The sequence below is a fragment of the Sinocyclocheilus grahami genome, unplaced genomic scaffold, assembly GCF_001515645.1.
Source record: "Sinocyclocheilus grahami isolate Dianchi unplaced genomic scaffold, SAMN03320097.WGS_v1.1 scaffold387.1, whole genome shotgun sequence".
Taxonomy (NCBI): Eukaryota; Metazoa; Chordata; class Actinopteri; order Cypriniformes; family Cyprinidae; genus Sinocyclocheilus; species Sinocyclocheilus grahami.
The window spans coordinates 559616-571095 of NW_015505566.1; the positions used below are offsets into that span (position 1 = coordinate 559616).

Here is an 11480-nt window from a genome sequence, read left to right on the forward strand (position 1 = left end):
TAATATGAGCTGGGAAAGAAAAAAGACAAGCACAGCATACGACCGCTATAGCCCGCTTAAACGCCATCAGGGAAGTTTTTACTAACCAGGCACATTTCCCACTGGACTTTCATTCAGACGCCTAATAAATATATAATCATTTCACAATTTGAGTTGAATTACTGAAATAAACGAACTTTTCCACGGCATTCTAATTTATTGAGATGCACTTGTATAATATAACATTACATTCCCTTGCTCTTAAGAAATAAAAAATGTTGGGTAATGTGCAGAATCTGCAAAAAAGACCCATAAGACATATTCATGATTCGGAGTCTGACATTTAGTGACTCAATTTGATGAACATCAGTATGAACTGCGCCATACAGAAACATAAACGCATTAAGACATATGAAGTACCTGCGACTGGACAGATCTCCCTTGGCTGACATGGACGATCCATGCGAGTGCAGATAAGAGGGTGGACGGGAGGCCTGGGGACCCCGGCGGATCAGTTTGCCGGTGACGGGGTCATATGTCCGCATTTCCAGCACTGGCAGGGGCTTCTGCTGAACAGGAGGGGCCTGGAACAGAGGCTTCGGGACGGACCCAGGGATGTCTGGAAACGTGGCGGGACTATTGCTCCTGGACGACAGAAAAAGATGTTGTTTAACCTCTAATCTTAAAAATGAACCCTCCTAAGCTTTTTAAAAAAGTGTCACACCTTGACTGTTCGTGGTCATTTTTACACTTACTTTTTCAGGTTCAAAATGACCCCCCAACAGTCAGGGGGTGGGGATGGGTGAAGTACTGTATATTAGGGGTGTAACGGTACACAAACATGACGGTTCGGTACGTACTTCGGTTTTGACGTCATGGTTCGGTCCAGCAGTGGAAACACTAAAAAATGTTTTTTTTTAATTAAACAGTGGTTTACTGAACAAAGTGCTCTTTCTTTAAATAAATTCAATTATAATTAATTTTCTTAGGGATAAAAATCTACCTAAGCTTATGCTCTAAACTACAGTGAGCCCTTTTACATTAGGCTTACTATAAGGTTACAATTAACAACAGAGCCCAAACTTAAATTTAATTAGACTACTATTTATTTGTAAACATAATAATCAACACTCAACTTAAAAAAATGTATGCAAACATGTAAATCATCAGACACTGATGACTTCCTGAGGTAAATGAAACGCTACGTGACATTTTGTTTACAAGCTGTTTTACTTACGTCTTTCCGCAGGTGAAACACTGATTGAGCGATTACATGAGGCCTGAGATGTTCATTCATGTTTATTTCACGTTAAAACTAGTAGTGAAGAGGAAGAGATGGTCGCGCTGCCATTTACACTGAGGCGTTTATATGCGGTCTCATTAAAGAGCGCCAAAACGGCATTTATTGTTTTCATTTCCTGAATAAAATGGACATAAATTGAAAGATGAGACTTTGTTTCTTATCAAAAGTAACAATATATAAAACTTGAAGTTTAAAGGGGTCATATGATGCGATTTCAGTTTTTCCTTTCTCTTTGGAGTGTTACAAGCTCTTGGTGCATAAAGAAGATCTGTAAAGTTGCAAAGACTAAAGTCTCAAAACCAAAGAGATATTCTTTATAAAAGTTAAGTCAGCCACGCCTACCTAAAACGGTTCATCTAACACGCCCCCACATGTCTACGTCACGATGTGGGAAGATTTGCATAACACCACCCAAATGTTCACGCAAAGAAAGAAGGCGTAACTTTTATTCTCGCTGTAGTATTGTTGTTGCCGCCGCTAACATGCCGTGAAGGCGCTGTCTGATGCATTGTGAAAGCGAAACTACTTTGTTTGGTCTTCCAAAAGACAAAGACATGGTTTTATGCTTACGCGGCGCAATGCAACGCAATGCGTAAAAAGACAGTATAAGTCATTATAATCCATAATTATGTTTTTGAACCTTAAACCGGATAAACACATTTCATTACACCAAATACACAAAATAATGTTCTTTTTAGCAACATCATATGACCCCTTTAAAATGAAGTTCTGCTCATGCAGTGATTAAAACAATGCTGTATTTGTTCGGTACACATGCGTATTGAACCGAAAGACCCGTACCGAAAATGTTCAATACGAAAAAGTGTACCGTTACACCCCTACTGTATATAGTAACAATAAAATTAGGCACTTCTTTTGGAATTTTAGGTCATTTAGATTTTAGGTATAAAATCTTCCATTTCACCATTATTTGTACGAGCAAATACACAAATTGTGTCCTGACATAATTTTGTTTTTCCAACAAAAAAAAAATATATATATATTCCCATTAATTTCCTACAGTTAGTCAATTTTGTCCATGAACAGTCAAGGTGACATTTTTATGACCACTTAAGACTATTTTTCAAACAACTCCGATAGAAACCATTTTACATTAAATTAAATTAAATCAGTCAAAAATTACACTTAAAGTCTTAAGTGAACAGGTTACATAAAGCACATAAAAAGCCCTGTAAAGGTCTGTTCACACTAAGAACAATAATTATTCGGATAACTATAACAATAACTGTATTAGAGTCCACACCAACAGATGATACTGTTCTGTTAACAAGTAGGCAGTTTAGTCATCTGCCACTTCAAGTGCTCGAGCTCTTTAAAGTCGGGTGGATTCTGATTGGCGTTCATCAGCTGGAAAAAAACTGTGATTCCAATTATATCGTTCCTTGGTGTTATAATTGTTATCTGTGGTGTGTGCTATTCTTTTAAATTTAGAATGTTTAAAACTTTATCTTTAGCATTATAGGCATCATCCTTGCTGTGAACGGGCCTTAAAGGTAACAAATGTAGTTCATATCAATTTAGTGTAGTTATGTGCTACAAAGTCTTCTGCAGCCAAATGATATCAAATGATGAATGACTGAAGATCTTGCATGACAGTCCTAGCTAGGGGTGTGAACCTATACTGGTCTCACGGTTCGGTTCCGATTATAATGTCATCGATTCATTTCAATTCGATATCACGATGCATTGACGATGCACTGCTTACCAAGTTGTTCATAAAAGCCGAAATGTGCCCAGATGTCGGCTTTTAAAGTAGTTGGTGCATTTTTAAATTACTCGTGTCTCGCCTCCCTCTGCCATTGTATGCTACCGCGACAAAGCACGTACACAACAAATGACATCAGAAAAGCGTCAGTACGTTATAATCGGTTATGGTCTATTAATGAACTGATACCGAATCGTCCTCGTCTGCATCGCGATGCATCGTAGAAACGATTAATTTCGACACCCCTAGTCCTGGTCACAATTCATTTCTATTAACAACCTGCAAGGCATCTCCTTTTGTGTTCCAAGTCATGTGCATTTGGAACAAAATGAGAGATATTTTGGGTAACTCATTAATCTAATAATTCTTTAATATTGCAGGAGTCAGTACAAGCTGAAAGATTGTTTGGCAAGGTTTTGTCATTTTCTATTCATGGGTGTTGCAGTTCAGTGAGTGCAGTTCAAGCACAATGAAACGTTCAGCAGACACGACAAAATACTGAAAAAACAGAATATTGTTTTTACAATCTTAATGCTGAAAGGCACACACGAATATAAATGATAAATGATGAGAAAAGCAGGAAAGACAGACAGACTGCGAGAGATAAATACCGGTGTGATTTGTTATAGTCCTCATTGAGCGGAAAGAGTCGCTCCTCGACTCGCTCCCAGCGCTCCAAACAGGCCCACAACCAATCAGGATTCACCACATGGAGATGTTTACAGCCCTGAGCTTGACGAACTTTCTCGGTACCTGACGGAGACACGCACACATAAAAGAACAACACACTTTCACATCTGTATGTATCTGTTTATAAAGTTTATAAAACTACAGGTCATTTTTACACTTACTTTTTCAGGTTCAAAATGACCCCCCAACAGTCAGGGGGTGGGGATGGGTGAAGTACTGTATATTAGGGGTGTAACGGTACACAAACATGACGGTTCGGTACGTACTTCGGTTTTGACGTCATGGTTCGGTCCAGCAGTGGAAACACTAAAAAATGTTTTTTTTTAATTAAACAGTGGTTTACTGAACAAAGTGCTCTTTCTTTAAATAAATTCAATTATAATTAATTTTCTTAGGGATAAAAATCTACCTAAGCTTATGCTCTAAACTACAGTGAGCCCTTTTACATTAGGCTTACTATAAGGTTACAATTAACAACAGAGCCCAAACTTAAATTTAATTAGACTACTATTTATTTGTAAACATAATAATCAACACTCAACTTAAAAAAATGTATGCAAACATGTAAATCATCAGACACTGATGACTTCCTGAGGTAAATGAAACGCTACGTGACATTTTGTTTACAAGCTGTTTTACTTACGTCTTTCCGCAGGTGAAACACTGATTGAGCGATTACATGAGGCCTGAGATGTTCATTCATGTTTATTTCACGTTAAAACTAGTAGTGAAGAGGAAGAGATGGTCGCGCTGCCATTTACACTGAGGCGTTTATATGCGGTCTCATTAAAGAGCGCCAAAACGGCATTTATTGTTTTCATTTCCTGAATAAAATGGACATAAATTGAAAGATGAGACTTTGTTTCTTATCAAAAGTAACAATATATAAAACTTGAAGTTTAAAGGGGTCATATGATGCGATTTCAGTTTTTCCTTTCTCTTTGGAGCGTTACAAGCTCTTGGTGCATAAAGAAGATCTGTAAAGTTGCAAAGACTAAAGTCTCAAAACCAAAGAGATATTCTTTATAAAAGTTAAGTCAGCCACGCCTACCTAAAACGGTTCATCTAACACGCCCCCACATGTCTACGTCACGATGTGGGAAGATTTGCATAACACCACCCAAATGTTCACGCAAAGAAAGAAGGCGTAACTTTTATTCTCGCTGTAGTATTGTTGTTGCCGCCGCTAACATGCCGTGAAGGCGCTGTCTGATGCATTGTGAAAGCGAAACTACTTTGTTTGGTCTTCCAAAAGACAAAGACATGGTTTTATGCTTACGCGGCGCAATGCAACGCAATGCGTAAAAAGACAGTATAAGTCATTATAATCCATAATTATGTTTTTGAACCTTAAACCGGATAAACACATTTCATTACACCAAATACACAAAATAATGTTCTTTTTAGCAACATCATATGACCCCTTTAAAATGAAGTTCTGCTCATGCAGTGATTAAAACAATGCTGTATTTGTTCGGTACACATGCGTATTGAACCGAAAGACCCGTACCGAAAATGTTCAATACGAAAAAGTGTACCGTTACACCCCTACTGTATATAGTAACAATAAAATTAGGCACTTCTTTTGGAATTTTAGGTCATTTAGATTTTAGGTATAAAATCTTCCATTTCACCATTATTTGTACGAGCAAATACACAAATTGTGTCCTGACATAATTTTGTTTTTCCAACAAAAAAAAAATATATATATATTCCCATTAATTTCCTACAGTTAGTCAATTTTGTCCATGAACAGTCAAGGTGACATTTTTATGACCACTTAAGACTATTTTTCAAACAACTCCGATAGAAACCATTTTACATTAAATTAAATTAAATCAGTCAAAAATTACACTTAAAGTCTTAAGTGAACAGGTTACATAAAGCACATAAAAAGCCCTGTAAAGGTCTGTTCACACTAAGAACAATAATTATTCGGATAACTATAACAATAACTGTATTAGAGTCCACACCAACAGATGATACTGTTCTGTTAACAAGTAGGCAGTTTAGTCATCTGCCACTTCAAGTGCTCGAGCTCTTTAAAGTCGGGTGGATTCTGATTGGCGTTCATCAGCTGGAAAAAAACTGTGATTCCAATTATATCGTTCCTTGGTGTTATAATTGTTATCTGTGGTGTGTGCTATTCTTTTAAATTTAGAATGTTTAAAACTTTATCTTTAGCATTATAGGCATCATCCTTGCTGTGAACGGGCCTTAAAGGTAACAAATGTAGTTCATATCAATTTAGTGTAGTTATGTGCTACAAAGTCTTCTGCAGCCAAATGATATCAAATGATGAATGACTGAAGATCTTGCATGACAGTCCTAGCTAGGGGTGTGAACCTATACTGGTCTCACGGTTCGGTTCCGATTATAATGTCATCGATTCATTTCAATTCGATATCACGATGCATTGACGATGCACTGCTTACCAAGTTGTTCATAAAAGCCGAAATGTGCCCAGATGTCGGCTTTTAAAGTAGTTGGTGCATTTTTAAATTACTCGTGTCTCGCCTCCCTCTGCCATTGTATGCTACCGCGACAAAGCACGTACACAACAAATGACATCAGAAAAGCGTCAGTACGTTATAATCGGTTATGGTCTATTAATGAACTGATACCGAATCGTCCTCGTCTGCATCGCGATGCATCGTAGAAACGATTAATTTCGACACCCCTAGTCCTGGTCACAATTCATTTCTATTAACAACCTGCAAGGCATCTCCTTTTGTGTTCCAAGTCATGTGCATTTGGAACAAAATGAGAGATATTTTGGGTAACTCATTAATCTAATAATTCTTTAATATTGCAGGAGTCAGTACAAGCTGAAAGATTGTTTGGCAAGGTTTTGTCATTTTCTATTCATGGGTGTTGCAGTTCAGTGAGTGCAGTTCAAGCACAATGAAACGTTCAGCAGACACGACAAAATACTGAAAAAACAGAATATTGTTTTTACAATCTTAATGCTGAAAGGCACACACGAATATAAATGATAAATGATGAGAAAAGCAGGAAAGACAGACAGACTGCGAGAGATAAATACCTGTGTGATTTGTTATAGTCCTCATTGAGCGGAAAGAGTCGCTCCTCGACTCGCTCCCAGCGCTCCAAACAGGCCCACAACCAATCAGGATTCACCACATGGAGATGTTTACAGCCCTGAGCTTGACGAACTTTCTCGGTACCTGACGGAGACACGCACACATAAAAGAACAACACACTTTCACATCTGTATGTATCTGTTTATAAAGTTTATAAAACTACAAAGTTCTAAAACAGAATTTCAGTGGTTTAGTTCTGCATGCGCAGCTCTGACTGCATCTGCTGTCTATATCTATATGCATATATACTTCTCTCCCAGTGTAGTCTAAATAAGTATAGTGCCATGAGCAAAAGTGATGCTTGTCCTCTCAAACAGCACTAATCATTTCGGTTCAAATAGGACATGAATTAAATTTGCTCACAGCCACCTACTGACTTTAATTACGGAACGTCCTGTTTGGCCGCTCTTGCCTGAATTGATCATGTGTGAAGTTGTGTCTGTATAAACGATAGATCAGAAAGCGGGAAGGACATCCACGCAATTACACAAGCCAGCCACCAGACAAATAATTTGGCACCAAAGGCTGAGATCTGTGAAAAGCTGTCAAAAAAATATACAGTACAGGGAGAGAAAGTTTGGCAGCTCTCTGCTTCTTTTTTCTCCCGTCTGGCTTTGTGGATTTCCTTCCACTCCTCCTCTCATTAGCTGCTCAACATTAAAAGTGTCTTGTGGTCATGGTGTTTGGCAGAGCTGAGGGCGCTGACAGACGAACGGGGGGAGACGATAACAGTTAAAACGACAGTGTGGTGACATTGGAGTGTGGAAATGTTTGCTTAATGCTTAATGGTGGCCAATTAGACAGCACTCGACAGTAATTACGTTTGCACTTGATCGTCCAAAGTGTGTGTGTGGGGGCTTCTTCGGGGGTGGAGAGTGTCGAGATGAGCACAGATGAGGAACAATAAACTCAACTGAGTTTGAATAAATAAAGTTCATGAAGCTCTGTGTGTCAGACTTGATGTCGACCTTCTGCTGCTTCCGCTATTGTTATTAACACTCTGCATAATACATTTAAAGAGAAACAGCAGCTCATGTATGATGCTAAAATAATACAGCATCATAAATTATATGATCTGCGGAAAAATAATCTTTGAAAATTTAAAATACAAGTTTTATTGTGTCTTATTTGTCATTGATCTGTATGTATGTATGTATGTATACAGGGTTTGAAATTAACACCGGCCAACCCGCCAAATGTGGGTAAAAATCAGCTGTGGCGGGTAACGCGGTCAAATCACTAGCCAGTTTGGCGGGTTACTTTTCGTAAATTATGTTCACTCATTCATTTCTTGGGGAAGTTCATGCAGGTCAAATCTGCGCAGGTTTAGCGCAAATACTGAACTCGTGAGACATCATGACATTATCGAGTATATTGCAAAAGCTAAACAAAACACACCTACAGAGGCACGCATACGCAACGTGATGAAGTCTGGTTAGACCAACACAGGATTTAGTGCGCGTGCGCTTTTATAGTGTGCTCTTTCGCTGCATGATTCAGTCTATTAATATGCATTAACAATGATCACATACTTCAAGATAAGGAGGCAGAAAATGTATATATTTATATCAGTTCATATAGTTAATCAATATCACACGAAGAGTGCCGTTTTTTCTTAAAAAATCAGCATGGTTACAAATGTGATATTTATTTTATACAACAGTTCAATAAACAATAAGTTAATATCTAGAGACTTACATTTTAGACACCACATTGGCTGTTTTTGCGCTATTTCTGTGCTATTTTGCTAACAAAAAACATTCCAAACACAGCCACAGCACTGTTTTGCGTCTCTGAGCAACATGACGGTGTTTTGTTCCTGAATGAATCAACCGTTTAAATGATTTGGTTCAATCGCAATGACTCACTTATTAACAGTGACTTACTGCCACCTACTGGCGGTTTTAATTTCACATTTAAAGTATCTTTTCATTTTTTATATAATTTCAAATATCAGTATTCAATATTTCATGTTTTAAATATCAAAACATTATTTATGCACTTGTAACTGCCATTTAAAGCATTCCATGTCCCTCTAAGCTGCATAAACGTGTAAATGCATCTAAATGCCACTTCATATGCAACTTCTGCAAAGATAAATTTTATTGATACTGATTTAATTTGTTTAGTAACAGCCTAAATGTCTTATTATGATTGACTGATTAAATGTAAGAATTTGACTTAAAAGATGATGTACACTTTTAGAAAAAAAATTACTTTATAAAGTCAATTAAAAATTATTGGAAAATATTAATTTCTATCACTGCTGTGAACTGACCACAGAATATGAAGAATATCAAAATCTTTAGGAGTCAGCGGTCCATGGTAGTCCTTAAGATATCAGCACAATAACACACTCAGCAAAATATCGTCTAATTATCTTTATTGATAAAATCACAGAAAATATTGAGATATTATTTTTTGCCAATATCGCACACCCCTAGTACTGACAAAATGATTTGCAACGGTCGCTTTGTCACACCCAGTGTAGACGGCCTCAAACTGTTGGTGTATTTCTGTCTTTTTTTTGACTAGTAGAAGTTATGAATGGCCGGTAACTTAAAAATTTAGTAGCCAAATTGGCTGGTGAGTGAAAAAGTTCATTTCAATCCCTGTATGTATATATACATATACGTATACATATATATTAGGGCTGCACGATAAATCGCATGTGATATTTAATGCGCATCTTGTCAGAAAGCCGGTTCTGTAATCAGCGGTAAATCTCTATCACCTGCGGGCTTTCACATTGAGCAGCATTAACTACACAGAGCCGTTGTTCACTGACTGAACGTGGGTTTGCGAATATGAACGTGGTTTTGCGCAGCTCGTCAGTGAACAACGTCTGTGTGTGAAAGCCCGCAATCACAGAAAATATTGAGATATTATTTTTTGCCAATATCGCACACCCCTAGTACTGACAAAATGATTTGCAACGGTCGCTTTGTCACACCCAGTGTAGACGGCCTCAAACTGTTGGTGTATTTCTGTCTTTTTTTTGGCTAGTAGAAGTTATGAATGGCCGGTAACTTAAAAATTTAGTAGCCAAATTGGCTGGTGAGTGAAAAAGTTCATTTCAATCCCTGTATGTATATATACATATACGTATACATATATATTAGGGCTGCACGAGCATGCGATTTATCGTGCAGCCCTAATATATATGTATATATATATATATATATCCTGTATTTATGTTGGTTTTTATGGTATATCATTTTCAAAAGTTTCATTTTGAACGACTTTAAAAATGTCATGTGGTAAATTAAATAATAATATGTTTTTCTTACACTTGGAATACACACTTTGTACACACCTTAATCACCTTTTAAAAAACGTTTTAAATATATTTTACGGTATTTTTTTATTATATTAAAGAATTCTATTTAATTCATAAAATAAAATAAAGTTCATTTTTGGGGAGTCACTCCACATTACATTTAACAAATTAAAATAAATTTGCCTTGTCATAAAAGTATTTTATCTGATATAATATAAATATATTATCTGATATTTTAGGAAACTTGCTGACCTTGACAACTCGATTTCTCTTTGATTTCATTTCTTGCTTCATTTAGTTTCATTGCATGTTGGTTGCACAAAAAGACTCCCATTTGGCAGACAAAACGGTTTCAAAACACATTATAATAATTTAAAACTCTGTCACTTATTTTTTAGGAAATACAGCAATTATAAAATATGATGCCAAGTCCCCCCCCCCACCCCCCATAGTAATTTTTACTATGTTCATGTTCAAGTAAGTATGAAGTATCGTAAGTATGAATTACATTTTTTATGCATTTATTAAAAAAAATTCATGGATGTGAATCAAAAAAAAAAAAAAAGTGTATCATGTCATTGATTCAGATCGTACTGCAAACTCTGGCTGTTATATATAATCAATAGACAATGTCATATTCTGACATCCTCACTGACACGCAAAATTAAAATTGTGCTGTGCATATAAAGCAACGCCCTTGTGGTACTGGTGGAAATGTTTTGTCTGGAGTGTCTACAGTCAGTCAAGCTGCACAAAAGAGGACACCATAGTACCAGAGACATCTCTGACAGGTGCTGAGTCACACCTGGACCGTACAGGAAACAGTGTCATCCAAATCCTGTGCTGCTACAAACAGGTGAGAAATGACAATGCCATTCTCTTACAGATAACGAGCAATTAGAGAGAAACAAACCTGCTCTGAAGAGACACAAAAAAAATGTGTGATGGGTTTCCACATGGTTTGAAGCGCTCATCATTTCACTATGGCCATCATTTGTGTTGACCTCTCTGAGAGCAGAGAGTTGAGACAAAGTTCTTCTCCTCTACTCATGATACATAAGGCACCAGCCAGTTGAGTCATATACGGCTTAAATAATTACTAATCAACACATCTATGAGATCTGCTCATCACATTAACAAACGGTTCATAATAAATCTCAACCTCACACAAAGCACTGCTTGTAGAGCCCGACCGATATGGGTTTTTTGGGGCCGATACCGATATTAGGGAGTTAAAAAAAAAGGCCGATATCGATATACAATACCAGTCAAAAGTATCAATTGACTGGTACTACATATAGAATAAAGTATATACATAAACAGTATATATATATATATATATAACACATTTTTTGCAATGATCACTCAAATGTGGTGATCAAACACTTATAATGACGT

The 11480-nt window shown here is 36.9% G+C and overlaps 1 protein-coding gene across 1 annotated transcript in view; it reads right to left on the reverse strand.

Annotated features, from left to right (window-relative positions):
• Window positions 1-224: 224 nt before the first annotated feature.
• The window catches only part of LOC107550067 (RNA polymerase II subunit A C-terminal domain phosphatase-like), a 25173-nt gene continuing 13917 nt past the window's right edge, over window positions 225-11480 (reverse strand). Inside the window, exons 3-4 of the mRNA XM_016231293.1 lie at window positions 6745-6886; window positions 225-624 (exon numbers count right to left, since the gene is read on the reverse strand). Of these exons, the coding sequence (XP_016086779.1) occupies window positions 225-624; window positions 6745-6886 (542 nt within the window). The remainder of the gene's footprint in view (window positions 625-6744; window positions 6887-11480) is intronic.